Source organism: Leptonotus elevatus, chromosome 3 (genome assembly GCF_054856555.1).
Source record: "Leptonotus elevatus isolate MCC_2025b chromosome 3, RoL_Lele_1.0, whole genome shotgun sequence".
NCBI lineage: Eukaryota > Metazoa > Chordata > Actinopteri > Syngnathiformes > Syngnathidae > Leptonotus > Leptonotus elevatus.
In genome coordinates, this window is record NC_141241.1 from 26,686,253 (window position 1) to 26,713,271 (window position 27,019).

Below are 27,019 nucleotides of genomic sequence, written 5' to 3' on the forward strand. Positions count from 1 at the left end.
ACATGGAAAATAGGCTGGATAGGGGTACTTGAAGACCGCGGTTGAGAAGCAGTGATTTAGAAGACCATATCAATCGTATAATAAAGAATAAAAATACATCCGTCATATTAAGCTAATAAGCTGTATAAGAAATTGATTGACAGCTTATCTCATGTAATGTGCACTTAAACTTGTAAACTTTTATGGAGTTAATCAATCGTAAATGATAAATCATGTTTCGCAATGAATGAGCAAACATGTATTTTGAAACCACAAATAGGATCTGTCATTGGGCCACTACATCAACTGTGGTTGTTGCTTTGCAAAGTGCAAACTGCTGCTTTATGGCCAGTGTCGCCTTCATGGCGTCGTAGAACTTTTTATATATTAAATAATTATTATGAAGTATATATTAAATGACAATTTCTCAAATAATTGAAAATGTTAAAGGTGAATGAAAAATGAAATAAAGAATGAAAAATTCATACAAGTTCTTGTGTTGGTATAAGGGAATAGTGTTCATTTTAGTGTTCATTTTATTTATTTCTGTTAAGTGTTAGTGTGCATAGCTAAGAAGTACATTTTACCAACGTTTATGCCGATTGTCTCCTGTCTCGGGGTACTTAATTCCTGAACTTTAACATACATTAGCTTTACTAGAAATGGCCCAATTTCCACAATCTATACATCATTTGAAAACATGTTTTCAATGCTCTTTCAGAAAATGTACATATCTCAATTTCTTAAATTTGTCTCAAGTGGTCCATTTTATGCTAGGAGGGTCACATACTGTTTTGTTTTTTTGTAATTTAAATTCAACTCACTCTCTCAGTCAGTTCCGTCTTTTCCTGAACAATGGTGTAAATGTCCTCTTCTGGATCACCCACCTCCACATCATTGCTCATGGGACATGCATTCATGACCTCTGGCAAATTAGGATGCCGGTGAAACATCAGGAAAAATGGTGTATGTCTAGTAGATGCCTGCATACAAAGATGACACATTATCCTTACATCTAAATTAGGTAGACGTTAACAAAATGAGAAAAACAAGAAGACCCACGTTCAAAGATGTGTTTAGACCGTATACCACTGCAGGCAGCAGAAGGTCCCAATCAGTATTTGTTTCATTGAAGTACTTCCTCAAGCAGCGCTTTACGCTAGGATTTATTTTTTCTCCCTAAACAAATTAATGCAGTTGGGAAATATATTAAACTCACAAAACATGTACCTTGTCATGTAAGACAACAGAAAAAAAAAACATACTTTCCCATTTGTCCTGGTGTGATTCTCAGTAGTTAAAACCTCTTTGATTTTAAGCTTCTCAAAGATGCACTCATTTAGCTGGGGAAGGTTCAAAAATAAGAAATTACAGAGATGACTTGTGTAATGCAAACAAAGAAGAACAAGTAAACAACATTAAAGTGTATTGAAAAATGTCTCACCGCATTCACCATCTCCAAGCGTAAGTTAGTGATGATTTTCCTCATGATGCCAAAAGTATACATTTTGGCCACGATGGCTTCAGCTATTTGGTCTGCACTCCTACAATTCAGGGACTCGGCAGCAAGCCATTTACTGTACAGGTCCGTCATGGTCACAACATACTTTTTTCCTCTTTCTGTTTCAAACAGCGGGCCAATGACATCCAAGAAAACTACCTCCCAGGGTTGTTTAACCTGAGAAAAGAACATATGTCTTATTAACTTTCCGTTCTACCTTTTTTTTTGTGCTCATTCATCTCATTGCAATTTTGGCGCACGAATTACCTTATTAACGTGTATATTTGGAGTTTCCGTCTGGGAGACATTCGAGTTGCATCGCTGACAATGGCTCACCTAAGAGAAGAGTTAAAGAGGTGACACCACAGTTCATCGTTTGCGCCCCCCACTACAGCATATCCCACTTTGATGTGACCGTTTTTTAAATTTGATTTGGGTCTTTCACTATACAGGGAAGTCTGAATTTAGAGTTGCACGCCTTTATTATATTACCGCTTTGTGTCACATGATGACAGGCAGCACTGATGTTTACTGGAAGAGATGCAGAGTAATTAACAGCAAGAAGAGGCAGAGAAGGTCCCCAACTAATCACCAGTAATAGTCAATGTTTCCACAGAGCAAAGAGAATAAACACTCATGGTCAAAATTGTTCGTACCCCCACAGTGGTCACAGAAATAACTTGATTATGACAAAAGTAGTAGTAGCTCAGCAACACATGTAGACAGACAATGACAGTCCACAGTCGTATTTTATTTATCCTCTGCAAAGAAGTACTCATATTAATGCTGAGGAGTTGTGATGCCTTCTCTGTATCCATGTATTGTATATCATCACCCTCTTAAAATCATGATCTAAGTCATATTTTCATCAAAAAATTTCCTCAGGAAGCTTACCACACTTAAAACCCATCCTTGAAATGTAAATATGATGTCAGTATTTGGTTCTGTTTATTTGTGTTTTCTGAAAAAAAGGACTACGGCCATTATTTTTAGGAAGGTGAATACTTGACTAATACTGCCCACAGGCGGCCACGACACGCACAAAAGATTAATAATAAGCAGCAAATATGCGTTGAATTGAATGAGTGATTTTTTTTTAAATTTATTATTATATTTAATTATGCAATTGCCGTTTTGATACAGTGGGCTTTTACCATAGAGCATATAACATTTTTTGGGAGGAGCGGTGCTGGGACAGATTAATGCCATGCCTCATTCATTGGGAAAGATGATTTGAGATGTTTTGAGTTACAAGCGTGGTCAGGGAAAGAATTTAAGGTGTATCTCAGGGTACCACTGTTTCAACAGCAGGTATGCGTGCGTTATTATTACAATTACAACGGCACGAGCTGCTGACTAACTTGTACATACCACCCACAGCTTACCCATTGAATCACATCGTCATTGAGGGTTCCCCAGTAGTAACCAGCAACGGCTCGGTTTCGAGTAGATCTCATCCCACAGTGATTACCCGTCCCCGGGTTATCGTGGCACTCTGCGAGGACGCGTAGTTTCTCCTCTTCTTTCAGTACCACAAGCCGCATGTATCGTTTGTTCGGTCCCGTGTAGAACAACCTGCCATCTAGAAAGTTCTAAACTAGTGAGCAACAAATAACCTTGCCAGATTATTTAGCCAAAATAGTAAATATAGTGTTTGCATAGCTACCTTTACCTTTAATTACAAACTTTGAGATGGCACGGCGCATTTCGGCGCGATCCTTTTTGGACACATTTGTGGGAAATTCACCGCTAGCCATGTATTTGTGCAGACTTTTGTAATACTCAAAGTCTTTCATGTTGAACGCAAGCGGCCATACATACTCTTTATCCCAGGTGTGTGCATACGAGTATGACAACTGCGTCTGCAAATCGGGAAGGGATGGGGATCCGGTTGGTAAAAATGGCGCTTCTTCTTCTTCTTCGCGACTCGTTCTTCTTCTACTACTACTTTTGGTATTTATTTGGCGGGTGGCAAATACTACCCCTACCTAGCGGACTGGAGTGTAAATAATATATCCTATTTATTAATCTGGTTTCCTTTAATAAATGTATTTTTCAACCGAGGCTTTATCAACATATTTGTATGACTTTATTTGAAATGTATGCTGTATTTAGTAACCCCCCGTAGCGTTATGTTTTTAAAAAAATTTTTTTTTATAAGAGCTCAATATTGTTCATTCGGTAATGTCATCATCATTGCTTTTTTTTTTTTTTTTTTGTATGTGGGTGAGTATGTGTATGTGCGTGAGTGCGTGCGTGCGAGAATGTGTGTATTCGTTAGCTCACCAAAAACCTATTAGAAAAAATCCCATACCGTTCACCTAAACCAAACACCGACGTCAGGAGACCCGAGGGAACCAAAGAAAACAAAATAAAGTGAAATCCAGCATCGACCAGACACCACCCACCGGGCCACCAACCAGAGTTCTTCACCAACCCCAGAAACATCTAAATTCCAACAAATCCAAAAAATCAGGGAGACCTCAAGAGACCAAAGGAGAGACTGAGGAAAGGAAGGAAGGACAAACAAAGCAGAGTGAGATCCACAGACACCAGCCTCCACCGATTCAATGACCTGAGGAAGAAGCAGATTGCGTCTGAGTTTCGATAGATGATGGTGTGGTGGATCTGGCATGCATGAAAATCTCCACCAAAGAGGGGAGCCGTCGACCCCTGCCAGGACAGAGCAAGCGCAACACCTCAGGGCCCCCCAGGCCGCGGCAGCGCCAAAGGACGAGCCCCGGGCCCCGCCAGGGCCACCGGCCGGAGAGCAAACCCAGGAGCAGGAGCGCCCCCCTCCCCAACACGGCCCGCGACCCCAACGCAGCAGGACGGGGCACTGCAGGCCCGCCAGGCACCCCCACCGGTCCACAGCCCCCCCACCCCCCCCACCCCACCCACCCACTTTTTACAAGTTAGTTTTGCACCATATTTACCTCCATAGAATAGTTCTCTCAACTCGGAAACTCGGGTATCAAAATAAATTCCCAGTCGTCCAGTAGAAATAAAATACGACATGAGGGGGCGTTCACGTGCAATTTTCTACTCTACATATGGTATTTCCCATAATTTCGATACCACACGAAGGCAGCATCATCTCGAAGTTTGCTCCAGCCAAATTTGCGATTTCTGGCTTTACGACATAATTTCATATCGCTGATTGCATCAACGATTTTTCAAGAGTACAGTGTACCCTGGCCTGTATCTTATCGCTGCTATCTTTGTATTATTATTATTATTATTAATAGTAGTAGTAGTAGTATTGATTATTACAGAACATACAACAATTGCCATTATTATCAATGCTGACGAAGTATCGCTGCTATCTTAGGTGACGTTGATGTTTGTGATTGAGTTGAGGATGTTCCCATTGTTACGGGTCACCCAAACGCAGCATGAGCCTCACATGACTCGGTCACCTGATAAAAGTCGTTTGTTTCTCACCAAAGCATCAAATCGCTCAGTCATTGTTGAATCTGACGTTTCGGAACTTTCCAACCTTTACGATGAAGAGTTTTTATCTACTTCTTTTGTCAGCGTTAGCCCTAGGGAGTGACGCGATTGTTAGGTAAGAAAATCACGTTTTTTGACACACGTACTTTAAATACAAAGTCATCCGAGTTAGCTATGTTAGCAATGCTTTCTTTGAAACGCACAAGCGACGACTAGGCATGTTTTACAATCTGCACATTACATTATAACAGTTTTTTTTTAATGTCTGTAGAAGATTGTAGAGAATGGATGAAGGAAGTATGGATTAAAGCGGCCCTGGTCTTCCAGTCAAAGAGCTCACGTTTGCTAGTTATAATCTGTAGTGATTCAGAGGAGTCTGTTGTTTGTACGTGGGGGATCTCTACATACACTCATTGATAATCTTCTCACAACCTTAGTTGCTCTTACAGTATTAGCGCTACCAGCAGGAAGCGCATTATACAATTGTTAAGTCACATTGTGTATATATCACTTCTAAACCATAAATATAAAACAATCACATCCAAATTAGTACATGTAGTGTTTTGTAACAACACAGGCACCTCAAAATGTAATGTGCCATCACAAACCGCAATTAAGACTTCCTGTTTTGTATTGTTGTGTAGTATATTATGTGGAGATAAGTATTGTAGGTCAGTAGGTTATAACTTTACTGCAAGCCTTGAAAGGTGTATTTACTGTAGAGCCTGCTTTCACAAATGGATGCATTGTTGTTCACATGTTTGGATGTTTTGCCACCAAACTACAAAGTGAACAGTTTTCTTGTCCTCCGATGCAGAATTCACTTGAAGAAATTCCGCTCCATCAGGCGTGAATTGACTGACTCAGGTAGAAATGCAGAGGAGCTCGTGGCCAACAAGCACTCCCTCAAGTACAACTTTGGCTTTCCCTCAAGCAGTGGACCCACTCCTGAGACCCTGAAGAACTACCTTGATGTAGGCATCCCTCTCACAAACGTGTTTTCTTCAATACAGGATTTGACTGTTTACATTGAAGCGGTGGGGAGTGACACAACAAAGATACCTTTGTGTTGTGGCTCCTTTTCCTGAAAAACTTCCAAGCCATATGTATAGAATTATTGTCTTGCCTTTTACGTTCCGTCAATCCATCTGTCACAGCTAAAAAGAAAAAAAAAAAGAAAAAAGGAAGCTTGGTCGTGCATGTACTGTCTTGCTTAATGTGTCATAATTTGACAGTCAGCTACTTCTGATTTTTTTTTTGTTCTGATTTCTTCACACTTCCCAATACTTGTGCCTTAGTTACCTCCTAAATCTCCAGTCACCTTTATCCTAACACATGACACCATTCACCAGTGTTAAAAAAAAAAAAAAAAAAAGAAGAAGAAAAGAGAGAGATAGTGTTTCGAATGCACAATTGACTGCATTGAATGCATAAACAAGGTGTTCGGGTTTTAACTTAAGTCCAATTTTGATTCTCTTTGATGACTTCAAATCATTTAGTGGCAAGTCATGACCTCACAGTAAAAGCTGACAAAAAGAAAAAATAGCCCTCAATTTTGAGAATCTGTGAGTGTGAACTAATGAATATAGATATCATATTATTTCGTTTAGTTGACATAAAATCTGTATTTTTGCAATAGCATTTTGAAATAACTTGTCTTTCGGTCATGTGAAACAGCCATTTGTGTCAGTGAAGGAGTTTGAAGAGAAATCGCTGTCTGATTGGACATGACTTGAACTGTTTGACCTGCGTCCTCAGGACCTACCTACAGAGTCTCATATTGCTGATGAGAATAGAACAGACTGACCTACATGTAGTGTTGGATTAGTTTCTAATCTTTCAAAGTACATTTTTTTGCTGATTAGCTCTACATTAAGTTCCGTTTCGACCAGTTCATCATGCATCATTGCAATCTTCCAAATTTATTATTTAATAACTCTTATGTTGTCACCAGGCCCAGTATTATGGTGAGATTGGCCTGGGCACCCCCCCTCAGCTCTTCACTGTTGTCTTTGACACTGGTTCCTCTAACTTGTGGGTTCCCTCCATCCACTGCTCCCTTCTTGACATCGCTTGCTGTAAGTCATTCTTGCTAATGTAAAAGAGCAGTCCTGTAAATCAGGCTACACTGAAAAAATCGGGATTGATATTTACTTGAAAAAAAATCTAGTTAAGTTTGTTGACATCAGAAATTCTAGTCAAACTCATTGTAAAATGTACTTAGAATTTCTGAGTGCATCAACCTTTGCTAAGCTTTTTCAAGTAAATGTCACTCCCTATTTTTTCAGTGTATAGCATCACATTCATTGAATCAAATGTCTTTGTTTTTTATTTTTTTTGGGCAGTGCTTCATCACAAATATAACTCCGCTAAGTCCAGCACGTATGTGAAGAATGGCACTTCCTTTGCGATCCAGTACGGAAGCGGCAGTTTGTCGGGCTACCTCAGTCAGGACACGTGCACCGTAAGTGTGATCTGCATCAAGTTAAATGATCTTGCAGTGAAGACAAACAAAACTCTTGAGCTTGTATGCTCACTCCCATTTTGTAGATTGGAGACATTTCTGTGGAGAATCAGCTCTTTGGGGAAGCGATAAAGCAGCCTGGGGTGGCTTTTATTGCTGCCAAGTTTGACGGGATCCTCGGCATGGCCTATCCACGCATCTCTGTGGATGCCGTGGCGCCAGTTTTTGATAATATCATGAGTCAGAAGAAGGTTGAGCAGAATGTGTTCTCCTTCTACCTGAACAGGTAAGGAACATACCTGTGGGTAATTTACTGAAAGTTGTTTTTCTGATGCAGCAAATGCAAGTGCAGAATTGTAATCTAATGGGGGAAATACAAACCATGTCAAATTGTAGCATTCAAATGTAGTGCTCGACGATATGTTGTTTTTTTCAAGGCCGATCCAGATTATTAATAGTCAAGGAGACCGATAACTGATATATTTCAAGCTGATATTCATTTGCAGTAAAAGAGAATATTAGTGTAAAAAAATCTTTAAATGTCTTTTTCTTTTAATTTTATATATATAATATATAAAGAATTGACAACAAAAAATTTAGGGAGCTTTCAGGGTCTTCAGCATGCGTTAAGATAAATGAAAAACTAAGCAAGTAAATAGTTCTCTAAAGTTTTCCAAAATGTCGACATAATTTAATTCACTTTATTATTTATTTATTTATTTAAACAAAAAGTGTAAGGAGTTCCCAGACTTAGCATCATTATTTTATAAAGGGTAAATTAAAATAAATACATAAATGAAAAGTTCCTTGTATCTAACTGAGCGACAAATGCATGCGAATGTAGCTAATTTGGGGTTTTCGTCCGGGTTCGTAAAATATTTCAAAAGATCTTCGCAGACAGTATCAAATTGTCTGAATGTTTGAAATGTCTTTGCTACAAGTAAAAACTAGGGATGTACGATAATGCTAATTTCAACCGATAAACCAATAATTTAGAAAGTGCCGATTTTGATAACCGTGAAGTAAGCCGATAATTGTTTGTAAAATCAACTTGAATAAAAATATACTTTGGAGTCCTACTATATGTACATTGAAACATTGTGTAAAGCACCATGAAGCTGAATTTTTTGTTTTTAAATATCTCTGCTTCAAAGACAACCAGTAATTCATTTTGAGTTTGCCAAAACAAAAGTCATGTTTTAAAAATGCAACATAAAACAAAAGTTACGACTGTAACTGCGGTTCTATGAGTCCCGGTCGACCGCCAGATGGCGGTGCTTCAAGCACCGAATGTTTCCTGCATGCGCAGAGAACATTCCAGTGCTTGAAGTACCGCCATCTGGAAGTCGGGGAGGGACGAAATAGAACTGCCAGGGTAACATTTTGGGGAGACACAGTAAAGAAAGCCCACACTGGCTTCTGCCATGTCGCCATGATGCATCTTCTGTGAACACGAGGTCGCGCGCATTATGACATCACAAATATGCAACACTACCATAGGAGAGGGAAGGGTTTAAGGAGTTGGGCACAACTTGAGCCACAAACACAACAGATGGACCAAAATGGCATGTCTATTATCATCAGCTGATTTCTTTATTATCTGGTTTAGCTGTATGACGTCAACTTGGTTGATAATTGCCAATAATTATTGGCCACCGATATTATCCTGCATCCCTAGTACTGTCTGTGAACGTCTTACAAATCCTGATGAAAACCCTTAATTAATGAATTCACTACTCGGTGAGATACCAGCTTTATTGGCCATCAGATTCGTAAAAAGGCAGATATTCGGCACTGACAACATAACATAACATGATGTCATTTTCTGGACTGCATTGGTATTGGTGCACAGCCATTTTCAGATCTCTCCAGAGACATTCAATCGGATTGAATGTATGTTAATGAGTGGTAGAGAAAAACACAACAAACAAAATGTCAATTTTCATGTGAAAATGGCCAACATTTTCTTGACCCTGCCTCAAGTCTTGTTCACAGCCAAATAGCCATCCAGTCTGTCGAGTTTATGTGTGATATAATCCTTGTTTCAGTTGTTACTGACCTAAATACTAATAATGACTGCAAGGCCTACAAGTATGCAATGAGAGTTTTTCTATATCTTCCTCTGCTTTAGGAACCCTGACACTGAGCCAGGTGGCGAGCTGCTGCTGGGAGGAACGGATCCCAAATACTACACTGGCGAATTCAGCTATGTCAATGTCACCCGCCAAGCCTATTGGCAGATCCGCATGGACTCGTGAGTTTTCAGGGGAGAAAAGTTGTTTGAACAATACCACAAAAATTATTCTGTAGATTATATGATGTATTACAAAGTCTAATCTCTGCCGTGACATTTCCAGATGTCACTGTAAAGTATTTGTTGTTTATTGTGGCATGTTCCCCTAACTACGCTTGTCTTCGTCCTTCGTCAACTTCATTGAAGATTCTAAATTGTCCATTGCATTGAATGTGAGTTCTAAAACGATTGGGTGTCAATTCCTGATGTGTGCATTTCAGGTTGCAAGTGGGCAGCCAGCTGAGCTTATGTAAAGGTGGCTGTGAAGCTATCGTGGACACCGGCACGTCTCTGATCACTGGCCCGGCTGAGGAGGTCAGAGCTCTGCAGAAAGCCATTGGAGCCACTCCGCTCATCCAGGGAGAGGTGAGATTAAAAATCAGGCCATCCATTCACATCCATCCAGGTCATATTCTGAACACTGAGCAATGAATGCCATTTAGCTTTATAGTATGAAATGTAATTGCCAAGTATGACTATGAAATCATGGTGTATAATAATTAGTGGTGTCAGGCAATGACAAATTTTAATCACATGACTTCAATAGCTAACTCAGGATTAATCGCACATTTTATATCTGTTAGTTTCATACTCTTGTTAACATAAAAGTGGAAAAAATTTGAAACTCATAGAAATATGGCTGCATCTTTTAGTCACTGATACAGTAATTTCATAATAATTCATAAAATTGAGTTAAAATTAAAAAGATGTCCTGTACTGTAAAAAAACGAGAGTGATATTGATTTGTTTTGAGGTAATTTTTCTGCTACTAGATGGCATAATTGCTTTTGTAAGACGGTGACAGCTCAGTGCATTTTTCCTTTCATATTTAAGAGCTATCTAATCTTTAACATGAAGTAGTAACTTGTGAAATTCTGCACATTTTTAAAATTGTAAAATACAACTTGACCCCAGTCTCCACAAATATATATGCATTATTATTAAATGTATTACTGCTATATTTTGACATTGAAGTGTCTGCTACGTTGCGACTGGAATTCCCCAGTACAGGCTTTCCAAGTAAGGAGCGGTCATTAATTGTGCGTTAAACAAATTAGTGGCGTTAAAGTAACTTTAAATTAAGTTAAAATTAACGCACTCATTTTGACTCCCCTAATAATAATAGATCTTCAGTTTATTTTCTTTAACACAGATAAAGTTTGTGTATGAAAAATGTAAATAATTTCCTATTTGTGTTTCAGTACATGGTCAACTGTGATAAGATCCCTACACTGCCTGTCATCACTTTCAATGTGGGCGGCAAGGCGTACAAGGTGACTGGAGACCAGTATGTCCTCAAGGTGAGAACATGTGTCATTTTTGTCCAGCAGGGGGCGACAGAGATTGGGGTCTACTGCTGAATGGTAACAACAATGCGACTCTGTGAATAATAAGCCTTACGTCACCCCCCCCAAAAAAAATCAAACAGTTGCAGCCTTGTTTGATTTGACCAAGTCATAAGGGGGCAGCTTTGTTATTCAGAGCGATTACACTTGTTTTGTTTTTGTCGTTGCTGTTACAAGATCTCTGCCAACTTTTAAATTCTGGCACATTCATTTTTAAAATACCAAAACTGCAGCACAGCCCGACTGCCATATTCTCACTTGCAGGTGAGCCAAGCTGGAAAGACCATTTGTCTGAGTGGCTTCATGGGTCTGGACATCCCTCCCCCAGCAGGTCCCCTGTGGATTCTGGGAGACGTCTTCATCGGCCAGTACTACACCGTCTTTGACCGAGAGAACAACAGGGTTGGCTTTGCCAAATCCAATTAAGAACAAAGTAATACAATACACACATGGCGGTACAATGCTAACAATTCCCGCTTTGAAAGGCATTTATCTGTGCTGCACAATTTTTGTTGCTTTGCAATCAAACACTATTCAGCAATAGATTTTGTGTAGAGCTGACATGCACTTCACTGAAGAGGTTGAAGTTTTTAGACGTGATTGTGTGCATGCTGATTAAGGAAGTGGGCGTGTCTGAGCTTGTTTTATTTTCATCAGGGAGTTGTTTTAAACTGTAATCTTAATTGGATGGCATTTTAAAGGAAGGCGACCCTCTACTACTGACTTTGGGAAGTATCTTATTGTGATTGGTCTTGATTCCTAAATAAATAATTAAAATTGTCTTGACTACAGTATTATTCTTGATATGACAATAGTTTCAAACCGCTTGCAAGTAGTCCATGTCTTGTCGGGCTAAAAATTGTTCAATTGGATTGTAAAATGGGAAGATTTAACTGGTATAATAACAAATGTATACTCTTAGTGCTAATCGGAGCATTTTGATTAATTCAGAATATCAGACCTCAAAACTATTTGGACCATGTAATCTTTCGTCTAAAGGAAGATGTTGTATTTTATTCTTAAACAACAATATATTCACAGCCATCTTTTTATTCATGTGCTCAGAAAGAGAACTTTTACTGAGAATTAAAATGTGAGACAATGAAATTAGTAGACAACATATTTTCTTAAAATAATACTTTTACTTCTTTTATTTATTTTTTATTTATTTTTTTTTAAACCATTTTCACCAGTAAAGCAATATTTTGTATATAATTAATTGGATGTTTTCATTATTTTTCATGTACAATGAATAACTTTAAAAACACATTTTGCCACTTGTTGTCTACTCAATCCTCAGTTTGCAAATGTCACATGATGAAACCCAAAAAATGGCTGAGCTGTGATTGGTTGTTACCAAAGCACATGATGTCATTTTCAGTCTATCACAAGTGGCAAAATATGAAAGAATTATAGACAAAATAGCTTTTTACTGTGGAAAATTGTTAAATAAGTAAAGTTTCCCAAGCACTATATAAGTTCGGTTAACATTTCTTGATTATTTTATTATTATTTTATAATTTATTATTTTTTCTTAATACTCTGTGGTGAATTAATAATGCAAAACATGCAATGAGTATATCCTTGTGTTTCTATTGACACATGACTCTATTGTGAATTTGAGTAAATAGGTATTAACTTAAGCATCTTTCTGTTGAGCTGTTTATTAGCAAATGTCTGTTCAGTATTCAAATATTGTTCCCCTAACCCAGTTGAAGGGAACCTCCAGATACACTGTCCTGCTTGTTTTCCACGTCTCCCTCTATCAACACACCTGATTGATGAACAAGATCATTATCAGGCTTCTACAGAGCTTGATGATTAGCTGATCATTTGAATCAGCTGTGTTGGAGGAGAGAGACATGGAAAACGGGCAGGACAGCAGCTCTCGACGACCAGGGTTCCCTATCCCTGTCCTGACCAATGTCCATTACTGGTGTCTCTTTGTACAATGATATATTTAAATAATGTCAGACTAACCAGTTTTAAGGGGCATGGAAAGCAAAAAAAGAAACAATATTTAACTCTAGAATTTTCCTTACTTTGAATAAAATAGTGTTTCACTCTAGCTCCCTGTTGAGACTTAATTTAGGTGTGTGAACTTAAATCAAAACTGTCATTTGTATCATAAAATCGTCACATTTGTTAACTTCAAATAAAAACTCTATTAATGCACATTTTCAAATACTTGTGATACAGCAACAGTAACTACTCTCTAAAACTGCATGTATTTTAGAAAAGGCTTTTGCCCCCGCTTGAATAAAAATTCTTCTGATTGTCTTTTTCTTTTAGCTCCATCATACGTGACTGATGTCGCAAATCAGTTTAGTTCACTTGGCAAATGTTAAAACTTTAAATTAAGACTGACCTTTGCGCTGCGTTGCTTTAGTGTCATCTTGAGCAGTCATAAGAAATAAAGGTATTTTGTCAGCCTGTGCTAATAAAATCAACATTTAAACGATCTAGAATTAATATTTTGAACACGAATTTTTTTTTTTTTTTTTTTTTTTTTTTTTGAAAGAGCTCAGTATTATTCATGCGGCAGCCTTGCCGAGTCAACATGTCATCATTGAGCTCTTTGTTTTTTCTTCTTCTGCATGCAAGTTTGTGCTCTTTAATTCACCTGCAACCTGTTATAAATCCCAGACCCTTCACTTTAACCGGAGTCACGCCACAGTCGTGAAGTTGTCAGGAGACCAGAGGAAGGATCAAAGGAAATAAATGAAACAAAGTGAAATCCAGCACCAACCAGACACCACCTACCACCCACAGAGTTACAAAACCAGAATATTTCACCAACCCCAGAAACATCTCAATTCTAACAGATTAGGGAGACCTCAAGTGACCCGAGGATAGACTAAAGGAAGGAAGGATAGATGAAGCAGAGTGAGAGCTACAAACACCAGCCTCCTCTGTGAACACAATTGTAAGAAACTCACAGTAGTAAATGCATACTTTTGGACGGTATAATTTTTCAGTCAAAGTTTTTACAGATATCCAAATGTTGAGTCTCCATGGACTGGACTGTTCAGACCTTGGCTGTTGGGAGTATCCAAAAGTGACACTTCCTTGAGCCGGACATCCTGTCAGCCGTCCTTCTTGTTCTCCTCCTCCGTTTCTGAGGTAGCAGTACCAAGGTCCTGCTCAGCTCCGTGCTCCGTGCTGTGGCTTTCCTGCCCATCATCAGATTCTGTGCATGGGGCATCAGGGTCTTTGACTACTCCCTCCATCACCAACTCCCCTTCCAGCTCCTCCTGCGTCTCCTCCTCCACCCTGCCCACAGTGTCCGGGATAATCTCCACCTCAATGTCTGAGGAGTCCTCAATCTCCTTGAACCACACTGTCTTCTGCCCCTCCTTCCTCCTTTGCTTGGCCAGGGCGGACCTTGAGCTGTAATCATCTCCATCTCCTTTTCCCCTCCTGGAGGGTCTTAGCGAGGGACTCCCTTTGGGTGCGTGGTTAGTAAAGACACCACAGGAGGAGCAGTGGCGGTTGCGTCTCCCCAGAGGCATGACTCTCCCCCCGGGGAAGGTGCTCCGTCTGGGAAGGGCGCTCTTCCATCGGCCGCGGCTGCTGTCGTGCTCATTCTGGAAGCCGTCATTGGTGTATTGGAGGGAGTCTCTATGCTCCCGATTTGGCTGCTCAGACTTCAGGCAGTCCAAGCACTAGAAGCATAGGAAAGATTAGAAAGTCATGAATTATGGCTTCTAACAGAATTTCATCATATTACCATGTTTCATCACAAAATCCATGAGTGGTCTTGATAAATATGCTTTTTGTTTTGTTTTCCCCATTACGCGTAAACTGTCACTGCTTGAAGATACCTCTGTGTTTTGGCAAACATCATGAATGTCTGTCTGGAAGTTTTCATAACTGGGCATCTGACCAACAATGGCAGAATTAATTAATATAAAGATAGTATCATAGATTGTGGTCTCCTAACATGAACACAAACCTTTAAAATGTTTTTCGGTATTAACTGGCTGTTTGTTTTTTTGTCTCAGCAAATGTTCCAAATGTTTTGAGGCATATTTGCTGTTTGTCTGTGGTACTTTTAACTGGAATGTGGCCATGTTAAAAAAAAATATATATATATATTTTTAGAAATTATTTATCTGGGTGTCTTTTTTTTTTTTTTGTAGCGCAAAAAATGTAGTAGGTAGGTAGCAGTAGGTGGGGTACACCCTGAACTGGTTGCCAGCCAATCGCAGGGCACACAGAGACTAACAACCATCCACACTCACAACCACACCTATAGACAATTTGGCGTGTTCAATTAGCCTGCCATGCATGTCTTTGGAATGTGGGAGGAAACCGGAGTACCCGGAGAAACCCCACGCAAGCAAGGGGAGAACATGCAAACTCCACCCAGGAAGGCCAAAGCCCGGACTCAATCTCACGTCCTCTGCACTGGGAGGCAGACGTGCTAACCAGTCAGTCACCGTGCCGCCCCTAGTTGGATATAATAGTCTTTAAATGATTTAGATTAAAACATTTAATAACTAAATGTTCAAAAAATGTCATAGTCCACATTTTTAAGTTGTAAGAAAAAGAGACAAACGTAAAAAAAAAAGAAGTAAGGATAAGATTAAAGAAACACTCAATAATAAAATGTTCAAATACAAAAGAAGGCAAATAGTTACCATAAAAGGTCAACGGAATTGCACCAAAAAAAAAAGTCAGAAACTTGATGTTTAAAAGGCAGAAAATAAATTGTTCAAATAGTAACCATAAAATGTTCAAAAACAAAAGAAAAAATCCTGAAAATTACCATAAAATGTCCACAAAATTGCAAAAGAAAAGTCAAATTTTTTTTAAAGGAAGAAGCAAAAATATTTAAAAAGCACTAATAAAATGTTCAAAAACAAAAGTGAAAATCCCGAAAATTACCATAAAATGTCCACAAAATTGTCAAAAATGTCCAAAAAAATGATAGCAAAAAAGACAGAAAAATGTTAAAAATAAATACAATTGAAAGAAAGAAAGAAAGAAAAAAATGTATGAAAAATCAAGTCCGGAAAATTACAAAAAATTAAATAATATATTTTAAAAAAACAAAAGGAAAGGCAGAAGAAAATGAATGTCTATGTAATGGATGCTGCTTGTCTATTTTTGTGTTGTAGTGCAGCTCTAATTAGCTCTTGGGCCCTTACAGACTAATACTGTTTCCTTCATCAAAATCTTCAAATGTTTTGCGGCCTAAAATGGCTCTTTTGACAGAAAAGATTGCTGATCCCTGACCAAGGACATGAGAGATGCGCCATTTTCCAAATTTAATGAACTAAACATCAAACATGATCATAGAAGTGCATGTTGTCTTTTGTGTTCCGTCATTTTACATGAGATTTAACAGCTCACAACACTAACCTCACATATTTTGTCCACACTGGAATTGCCTTTCCACAAGCGGGAAATCAAGAAGCCAATCACAATGAGGCAGAGGACCAGCAAAGCCGCCATGACCAGCCCGAGTAGTGCCATGTCACCCGCACGGTAACCAACATTGGAAGGGGACGGCATGGCATCAGCTGCAGAGATCATGCTACTTACATACATTGTCTAATTACAGTTTGCGTATACATACTGTGTATTCATGAATTATTTAGACCATTATTTTTTTCAATGCCAAAATCAATACAAGTGCTTAAGCATGTTGGCTAAGCTCAGTTTTGCACAATAGCACAAGGCTACATATATATGAGGGTGTGTGGATACTTTCTAATTGTATTTTATTTCCCTCCATTGCCTATACATGTTGAAGTCCATTCCAGTTCTTATTATGACTGTAAACTAAGTGATATTGTGTGTACGATGATGTTCCTACCAGGTATGACCTGAACAGACAGGGCAGTTGTACCAAACTCTCCCGTGGTTGAGTCCACTGCTCTAAGCTGATTTGAAGTAGAAATAAACACATTAACAGCTTAGAACTGATGTCAAATTCATTTTTGCATTTATTGTTGCTCCGATTGTGAACAGGAAATGCACCTGTAAAGCAAATGACTCCGTCTTGACAATTCTCTTCAGAATCACGAAACCATCTGAAGTCACGTTGACATAACTGCTGTACTGGACCTCATATTTTACATCTGGATTCACACCCTGAAAAACAGGAGACCATTTTAACAATAATATGTTTTATACAGCCCCACTCGTCAAAACACGGTTTTCTGATTAATATTGCATTTATAGAATATGAATTAAGCAGAAGATTCAACTTGTTTTTATCCACCTCAGGGGCGGCCATTTTGCCACTTGCTCTCAACTGAAAACAGGTGAGCCGTGATTGGTCATTACCTGAGAAACAGTGATGTCATCTTCAGTCGACAGCAAGTGGCAACATTTTAATTGGCGCAAACCACAGCTATACTGCTTAAGCCGCAAATGAACAAATTCCTTACAAATGTGGCAACGGTTATAAAGGTAAGATTTGGATATCCCTAATTTGTCAACATGGTGGGATTTAATAAAGGAAATTTACAAAATGGAAGGCCTAACAGCATTTGTAAATCAGAATCATGGTTGGTTTGAGACTCATTGGGAAAAATGGTTAAGGTACATTAAAATCGAAAAAGCCCAATTTCATTTTTAATTATGATAATTTGAAAATAATGGTATGGTAACTCCCTGATGTTCATGATGCTCATATTGTTTAAAATTGTGTATTTTTTAACCTTTTAAAAAAAGGTTTAAAAAAAATACATTAAAAATACAATAAAATTTTATTTTTATCCAAAGATAAAATGTATTGCCAAGAAGCACTGGCCCAAAAAAGTATACCAAACACAATTTATTAAAAAAAAATAAAAAAATAAAAAAAGTCTAATATTATATATAAACATATAAAGTTGAATGTACCACTGCTCGAATGAAATGAAATCACTGTTTTTCATTACAGTCAGTGCAGATTCATTTCAGCTAGCATCAAACTGGTTGAGGAGCCTCTCATGAAAATTCTATATGTCATGGAAGCAAACAATGAAATCATTGTTTTATACCTGATTAAGTCTTTCTGAATAATCTTCAGCTAATTGGCTGTGAAAGGGTTGAAAATAATCGTTGATTACAACCAAAAGTCTCTCCTCCACCAGAAATGAAGAACTTACACCAGCAAAGTCCTCATCTCGCGCTCGAACCCGAAAGGGTCTGTTGCTACTGCGGTCCCGGAGGATCATGCTCTCAGGTACGGAGTTGCTGTAGATAAAGCCCTCGTAACGCTCCTTCTCAAACTGAGGAGGGTTTCTGCTCTTCTTCGTCACATCAAAGGTCACCTGCGTCACAGCAAACTGATCCCTGTTGGTAACTTGTGACGCCTGGGAGCGTTGGAATAAGAAAAAATAAATTAAAAAAACTTGAACAAGAAGGAAAACAATACATTGTCCAATGGGTTGTGGTGTTACCAGAACAGTGAGTGTTATTGGGCCCACAATATCTGCAGCTTTAGTCATGCTGATGTTGCCTGTTTCCTCATCTATCTGGAATAGATTTCCTTCATTCCCTGCAATTGGCAAGAACATTACAAACATTTTAAAATCCACACTCACAGAAACATCATCCAACATCTCCTCTTAACTTCTTTTAACACCTTGGGTGTTTGAAATATGCAGTGCTCAACTTGCTTCTATCTATTTCCCCCACTACTGGTATTTTGTTTTGGAAAAATTCAAAATCTAAACAAATCACAACTAAAGACAGAAAGTGTTGGTTCGTATCACGCTTATGCCTGCTGGAACTCATAAAAATAAGTGAAGATGAACTGTGGGAGGAAATTAGTGAATGTGAACATATAACAAAATAGATCCACACATAGTCGATATACTTCCTCCAGATTCTCCAGCTCAAAAAGGGTAGCAGGTTTGAGGACTTACATCGCTAGTATGTTAGTAAGATTGCTTATATTAAGGGTAGGTCTACTCTATTGAAAACCATTTCCAAGCATTAGGAGGCAGCGTCGAGTAAGAAACCATCAATTGCACAAATCGTAAGCAACTGAGCACCTCTTAAAATCCGGTAGCTAATCTGTTCACTCCTGTTTTTGTCTCCATCTTTTGCGAAAACTGGGCCGGGTTCCAACATCAGCGGGCCTTCCTGTAGATTAAAATCATGATGTCATGCTACCTTTCTTTGAATTGCCATATTTATGTCAGAGGTCTGCAACCTTTTTAGTCCCTTTCCTGGGGTTCTCTGTAGAGCTCTAAAAAAAATTGGTAGAATTTTTTTTTTTACATATTTATTTTTTCTTTTTCTTAGATCAAATATTCATTTAATGAATTAATAATTTAGATTAAAAAAATAATCATAATAAAAATATAAATAAATGTCAGTCCAAAATTTAAGTTGTCAGAAAAAGAGAGATGCAAGTGGATGAAACCGTGTTCAAAATGACCTAAGAATGTCCGAAAAGTAACCATAAAATGTTCAAAAACAAAAGAAGAAAGGAAGAAAATTACCATAAAATGTCTTTGGAATTGCCCAAAAAAGAAAGAAAAAAAGTCAGAAAATTTACTGAATAAAATGCAGGAAAAAATATTCAAAAACAGAAGAAGAAATCCTGAAAATGATTGTAAAATGTACATAAAATTGCCCCAAAAAAGTCAGAATATATATATTTTTTACTTAGAAAAAACTTTTTTTTAAATGTAACTATAAAATGTCGAAACACAAAAGAAAAAATCACAAAAATTACCATAAAATGTCCACAAAATTGAAACAAAAAAAATAAAACCTCAGAAAATGGAAATCCCACAAAATGTCAAATTTAACAAAAAGGCAGAAAAGTCTAAAAATTTATGAAAAACTAAGTATGAAAACTTACAAAAATAAATCGAAAAACAGAAGACAAAAGATAGAAGGAAATGAATCTCTACGTATTGGATGCTGCATATTTTTTCTGTTCTGGTGCAGATTAGCTCTTGGGCCCTCAGTACATTTGACTAACACTAACGCACTGTTTCCTTCATCACAATTTTCAATTATTTTGCACTCCAGACAGATTTTTGGTTGTTTATTTGGCCTAAAATGGTTCTTTTGCTAGGAAAGGTTGCCGACCCCTGCTCTATGTCAACAAATCCTACATAGGTCTGCATCAAATTAAACTATGTAGAAAATCATCTTCAACAGATGAATGTGAAAACAAGGTGATAGGTGAGCGTGCGTGTGTGAATGTGCCTTTACACATTTTATATTTGGAGGTGTGTGGGGGAGGGGGTCAGTTTTAAAAGTACACCATGGGGTGTGGACTCACCTCCTTCTCCGTCAGATTGACTTTGCCTCTATAGCCAGTGCTGATACACAGCTTGGCAAGCCCTAAATTAGTCCTTAAACAAGGTTGAAACCAAGGCGGCCTGTTATCGACGTCCTTTATGTGCACCGTGATGGTGGCCACGGATGTGAAGAAGGGATCATTGGAGGCGGAACCATTGAAAGTGTCCTGTAAGGTTTTCGACAACAAAGGTCACAGAAAAGCAGACTTCCATCTCTTGGTCTGAAGAGTAGTGCTGTGATACTGCACTATACCTGTACGTGTAAAACCAGTGAGATTTTCTGAACAACATCGTAGTCGATAACACTTTTAACAAGTAATTTGGGAGTGTTGATGTTCTCCAGCCGGAAGTATTTTTCCTAGTTGAACAGAGAGAGCATTGGGTCATGACCAAAGAGGCATGTGTGCAGGCTGCTGCTGAATTCATAAATAATAGCACCAAATAATAACGGTACAGCAGCGTCTATTTTTTCAGTATTTATTATTATTATTATTTTTTTTTATTTTATTTTATTTTTTAAGCATTTTGTCATACTTGTATATGTACTCTCTTATAAAAGCTCCAATTATATAATTACCCACGTCTGGTATTATAAATGCATGTTTGATGTTTCCAATTAATCAGTGCTTTAAAGGGGAAGTCAACCCCACCAAAAATTCTTAACATATGTTCTATGTAGCCCCACTATCTAAATATGGTATTTTGGTTAATATTGCGTTAGTGGAATATGAGTTAAACTGCAAAAATCCAGCAGGTTTTATCATTATCTGAAGATAGCCATTTTGCCACTTGCTGTCAAGTGAAAATTACATCACAGTTGCTCAGGGCTCAGGCAAGGACCAATCACAGCTCACCTGTTTCCTGTGTTTCTGAAGCTGAGCTGTGATTGGTTGTTACCTGAGACCTGAGCAACATTGATGTCATCTTCAGTCGACAGCAAGTGGCAAAATGTCCGCCCTCTTTGATGATAAAAATGACTGGATTTTGCTGCATAACTCATATTAATCAGAATGTCATGTTTAGACTAGTGAGGTCACATATAGCATATTATTGTCAAGAAATGTTTATGGTTGACTTCTACTTTAAGGGGCACTTCTCAATATTAGCCTCAAGTGTACCCAGACGTTTTATGGCGTATACTCTTAGAAGTAAGTGTTACAAAAGGGTTCTTCTTGAAGGGCAGGGGTTCTACGCAGAACAATTTGCTTCAGATTTTTTTTTTGGGGGGGGGGGGGGGATTTCTTCAAGGGTTCTTTTGAGGCTCAGGGGTCCTGTAAAAAAACATTTCAATACAGAGAACCGTTTTTGGAAAAAGGAGTTATTCGATGGCTGTTGAAAACATGCGTATTAGTAGAAGATCCTTACCATCAAATATTCAAATGTTTAGCCATGTTTCAGTATTTAAAATGAAAATATATTTGTAATATTATCAATTCTTTGTGTTGGGTCTGCTACAGTCTTAAATATCTTTCCCATCATTTCATGCCATACAATAGTTGAATGATACAAGTATTGAGTAGAGAGAGCTGAGGGCTCCCCACACTGGGTCTTGAGCGTGTCTCCAAGAGAGACAACTGCATTAAGCAGTCAGACAAAGACTTAAACCCACTGACTGGCCCGTGCATCTCGACATCTGTTGTTATAAAACCACCCCTTCTTTCAGGAAGCATTATCCATGGCAGATCCACCTGCCTGTGCTTGTTTGTCAAGAAGTAGTAAGTACTAAATACTGTAGAGGTGTCACAATTAATATTTTTTTAATGCGCAATTAATGAATGCCCCTTACTTGGAAAGCCTGTACTGGGTGGAATTCCAGTCACAACGCAAAAGACACGTCCATGTCAAAAATTTAGCAGTAATCAATTTAATAACTATGCATATATTTGTGGAGACTGGGGTCAAGTTGTATTTTACAATTTCAAAAATGTACAGAATGTCACAAGTTACTTCATGTTAAAGATGAGATAGCTCTTAATATGAAAAGAAAAATGCACTGAGCTGTCACCAATGTCTTACAAATGCAATTATGCCATCTAGTGGCTGAAATATGACCTCAACACAAATCAATATCACACTAATTGTTTTACAGTACAGTACATATTTTTCATTCTAATTCAATTTTATGAATTATTATGAAATTACTGTATCAATGACAAAAAGATGCACATTTCTATGAGTTTAATTTTTTCCCACTTTTATATTAACAAAAGTATGAAAACGGAAAAAACATTTACTGTACATACAACAGATATAAAATTTGAGATCGTGAGTTATTATTGTTAGTTACTATTGAAGCCATGCGATTAATTACGATTAAGAATTTTAATTGGCTGACCTACTAAATAGTACTTTAATAGTGCTATATTTCATTATATGTTCAATTTCTCCCCCGAGGCATTGCCACCCTGCTGTGGCCAGGTGGTTTGTGTGCCTCATTCGCCCACATGACTGTCACCTCGTCTCATGACATGATACCAAACATTACATTTCATTAGAATCTTACCATGGCAGACTCTAAACGATAAAATAGTGGTTCCGAATCAGCATCAGTAGCTTCTATCAGTCCAACACTGGTATTGACAGGAGTCAGCTGGGAAGTTCAAAAGTCCAAAATTCACAATCACATCCAATACGAGATGAATGATGAATAAAGTTTGTCCAATGGCTGCACAGTTCACCTCATTTACGTCCAAGATGTAGTTGGTCTGAGCAAAGTTTGGGGGGTTATCGTTTATGTTTTCCACCAATACTTCGACAGATTCATTGACCTTATATAGAGCAAAAATTATGATTAATTTATTAAATATGACATCGATGGGTATTAGGTGATATTGCACTCACAGATTTGGAGCCTGGTCTGCTGCATTGTATCCACACCACCAGAGCTGCTCTGTTGGGTAAAGCCTACCAAACATTCATTCTTTGTAATATGATGTATGATATATGTAAATTATTAGGCCAATTATCAGTAATCATTAAAAATGCATGAAATATGTTGTTCCACATTTTATTATATTCTGTATATATTTTTACATTGCCATGCTATTTTTGACAACATAATATAAAAGTTGCATCTGGAATGTCTATGAAATGATAAAATCAACCAGAAAAAAAAAGTCAACCCATCCCAAATGTGTACATTTGTTTTGTTAGTTAGTTACCTCATAGTCCAGTTCTTTCCTCACCATCAGAGCTTTACCTTTCAGGTAAAACATTTCTTCAGGGTTCACCACAACAGTCAGTGTTACGTCACTACCAGAGCTTATTTTTACCACCTGGAGGTCAGCAGTGCTGTTCTCAGGGACAGGCACAGGCCCAGCAGGCACTGTGCAAACTGAGACAGGTGTGAAAAATCAGATTTTGTCCAGAAAAGCAACAAACTTGCAACTATCAAGGCCTTGTGACCTTGTGGCAACATTATTCATTTAGATCAGAGGTATCCAAACTTTGGCCCGGGGGCCATTTCCGACACGCCATTCATTTTTCAGCGGCCTGCCTATGTACTAAAATTTTTATTAATTTGACACAGCCTGCAAGGCCAGTTATTTTGTTTGTTTGTTTGTTTGTTTCTTTTTGTTTTGTTTTTATTTAAAGGGGTGGGAGTGGGCAAAGTCAGAAAGGAAGGTGTCAAAAAATAGTAACACTTACTACCAATAAATTGGGTTAAGTATTGTAGAGGTTTTCTAGATATGCAAAAAAATACAAATTAAGTAAAAAGAACAATAACAATAACATCAATCTAATTCATTAACTAATTAATTATCTAATTAAAAAAAATATTTAAGTATCTTTTTAAAGGGGTGGGAGTGGGCAGTCATAAAGGAAGGTGTCAAAAAATAGTAACACTTACTACTAATAATTTGGGTTAAAGAGGTTTTCTAGATATGCAAAGATACAAATAAACTATTGGTGAGTGAAATAATAATAATGTGGTGAAGAAAGGTAATTAAATTTTTGAGGCAAAAATTGTTTCTTCCACTTTCTGCTTTGTGTCAAAATCCAATTTATGAACGTTAATAATCCTCAAGTAATTGTTTTATAAACGGTAAGCTTCAGTACAGCTTAACCTTGTATGGATTCTAAATGTGGAGATGGGATTCGGCTGCTGTTCAGTGCAGTGGTGGATCCAGTCTAGTTGGATAAAGGGGCGTTGACCACACCAAAATATTGAACAATTCTTAACTATTTAACTAATCCCCCTTAATAGAAAGCTGTTATGTAGCAGTTTCTCAAAAATAATTAGAAAACATTAACAACAATTGCCTGTTGTATTGAGTTCAGTGTGTATAATAAAGTTAAAGATTTAAAAGCATCCGTTACTTTTTTGTACGTGAGCCTCAAAAGATAGTTTGGACACCCTGGATTTAGATTAAGTTAAGGAGCTACAATTTTGAGTGAGCTATGCAATATATATGGTAGGTAATATTAGTATAATATAAAGTTACAAGAGAGAGAGAGAGAGAGAGAGAGAGAGAGAGAGAGAGAGAGGGGGGGGGGGTTGTGTCATGTGTCATTTAGGTTACAGGCCACTAACAAGACTTTTCTAAAAGCAAATAAATACTGTATACATTCTTTATTGATCAAGTCAGTGCCCTGACCTCAATCCAAATGATTTTTAATAATAAGACAAACACGAAGGCATGAGAGGGAAGGTGAGCATAGTAAAGGCCTGGTCATGGAGGACAGGAAAGTATTAAAAAGTATGGTTATGTTTATCATTGTTACTTTGTCTAAATGATATTGAACCTCTAAAAATGTTCGGCCATTATTATCTTTTCTTTTCTTTTCGGAAACTCATGATTAAAACTTGAAGTCTGCACTTCAAATTCACGATCATCCAAATATTACAAATCCATTGATTGTGTTGTATAAACAGTAACTATTGTTTTCCAGACTGCAGTACAACATCAATAGTTATGACTTAAATACCGGGTGAAAGAGATTAAAATGATGTGTTTATTCTTAATTAAATTTTGACTTTTGATGGGTTTTAGCAAGATGTAGGTCAGATACTTACTATCGCCACAATAAAACACTGTTTGCGACAATTCTGGGTTTTCCCGTTTTTGTAGTTTGGCTAATGAATTTCCATATGCCTGTAAGCCAAAGAGGATTGGCAGCACTGCGAAAGCTGAAAACACTGACTCTCTGTCACAGCAACTTGATCAACATCCTCCTGCAGCACCAGATGAAGCCCTCAAAAGAGATAAGAGCACTACTTACGTCTTTGAGCGGAAGCAAACATACAAAAGCAGAGTGTGATGATGCATCGCAAGGTGACAATCCCAGGTTGGCGTTTCCATTTTTGATCCATGTCCTGATTTGTGGGGCACCAACAGATGAAGACACGAGGAGGATGAGGAGTCCGTGGTACCAGCTGGTACTCCACATAATGCCCTTTCTGTGCTGCCTGGCGAGTGGGAGTCAACTACAGTTGCCATGTTTGTGACTTCATCTTACGGGCACATATCGCATGAAGCGGCTGTCAGCAAAGGCCTCCCACAGAAATACTTGCATCTCTTTTAAATGCTGCATTCTGGGGGGTAAATCAACAAGATGAATGTTAACAGTGGGAAACATTTATTCTTGTTTCCTCAGGGTGGTAGACCTGTGTAAAGCGGTCAAATAAAACGTGACCATTTAAACAAATGTTTAGATTTAGATTAGACAGTTTGGATTAAACATCCAAAACTGCCCTGGAAAATGTTGTTGGCTACTTTGTTAACACTTTTTTTTTTAATATACATATCACTTTCACGCTTCAAAATAATGCATTGAAAAGTGTCATCTTGCCCAAAGGCTTGCTTTCATAATGTCTCTATTGTTTCCAATAATTCCATTGACTGGTGGCAGCCATTTTTCTTTTCACCCTTGACCGTTGCAAGAAGTGCACACCTCTAAGTACACGGACTTACATATGAATGTCAGGTGCAAGTGTACGTCCGTGTCTAAGTAGAGTAGCCATACCAGGCCAGTGGGCGCCCTATTACCTAACTAAGGTCAATCCCAAACCAGGATTTTAAAAACGGGTGGGTGAGAAGAGAATCATAAAAATGGTGCCAAACAAAATGACAAATGAGTCGCTGTGGCAACCACTAAGGGAACAAGCTGAAAGTTGCAACAAACAACTTCCTACAGTGTTTTGAAAGGCCAGACGTTCGTTATTTCATACAAAGTGCTGCTCCTTGTAAAGAAAATTCAAGTTGAGAACAGTCTATTGTCACTAGGAGGCGCTCTCACTCTCCAGTTAGCATATTAAAAGGCTGGAGGGTTATTGTTTCACCCATTGATCTCGTTTCTCTCATTTGTGTCTATTTGTGTGTGTAAAATCCAAAACATCATATGTTTCTTCTTTGTTTGATATTTTTCATGAATTCTTGTTTAAATTCTTATCGTTCATTTATTAAATCGGCAACTGAAGGTCCAGAGTCAGTATGGGGTAAATGGTTGTGGAAATATTAAAATGCCACTCATCACCATACAGTGATGATAAATGATGAAGCTATGGGAAAGAGTAGCTAGACTGAGGGCAGAGGTGAACATTTGTGAGCAGCAGTATCGTTTCATGCCAAAAAAGATTACCATAGATGCCGTATTTGCTTTGAGGATGTTGATAGAGAAGTACAGAGAAGGTCAGAAAGAGCTGCACTGTGTCTTTGTAGATCTGGAGAAAACTTATGACAGGGTGCCCAGAGAGGAACTGTGGTTTTGTATGAGGAA

The 27,019-nt window shown here is 38.0% G+C and overlaps 2 protein-coding genes across 2 annotated transcripts; one reads left to right on the top strand and one right to left on the bottom strand.

The window, feature by feature from the left end:
• Positions 1 to 4,879: 4,879 nt before the first annotated feature.
• ctsd (cathepsin D) lies at positions 4,880 to 11,816 on the top strand. Its single transcript, XM_086070650.1, has 9 exons — positions 4,880 to 5,048; positions 5,751 to 5,907; positions 6,888 to 7,011; positions 7,279 to 7,397; positions 7,484 to 7,683; positions 9,529 to 9,651; positions 9,912 to 10,056; positions 10,893 to 10,991; positions 11,301 to 11,816. Exons 1-9 carry the CDS (start codon positions 4,987 to 4,989, stop codon positions 11,460 to 11,462), a joined length of 1,191 nt encoding a protein of 396 aa, XP_085926776.1. The 5' UTR covers positions 4,880 to 4,986; the 3' UTR covers positions 11,463 to 11,816.
• Positions 9,138 to 25,679, bottom strand: cdhr5a (cadherin-related family member 5a). The gene is made up of 14 exons (XM_086070649.1): positions 25,523 to 25,679; positions 23,461 to 23,633; positions 23,141 to 23,203; positions 22,978 to 23,067; positions 22,803 to 22,889; positions 20,553 to 20,657; positions 20,281 to 20,466; positions 19,034 to 19,124; positions 18,437 to 18,534; positions 18,143 to 18,349; positions 17,025 to 17,138; positions 16,861 to 16,927; positions 16,404 to 16,564; positions 9,138 to 14,701 (listed from the first exon to the last, which is right to left on the bottom strand). The coding sequence occupies exons 1-14, from the start codon at positions 25,611 to 25,613 to the stop codon at positions 14,123 to 14,125; spliced, it is 2,112 nt and encodes a 703-aa protein (XP_085926775.1). The 5' UTR covers positions 25,614 to 25,679; the 3' UTR covers positions 9,138 to 14,122.
• Positions 25,680 to 27,019: the final 1,340 nt, after the last annotated feature.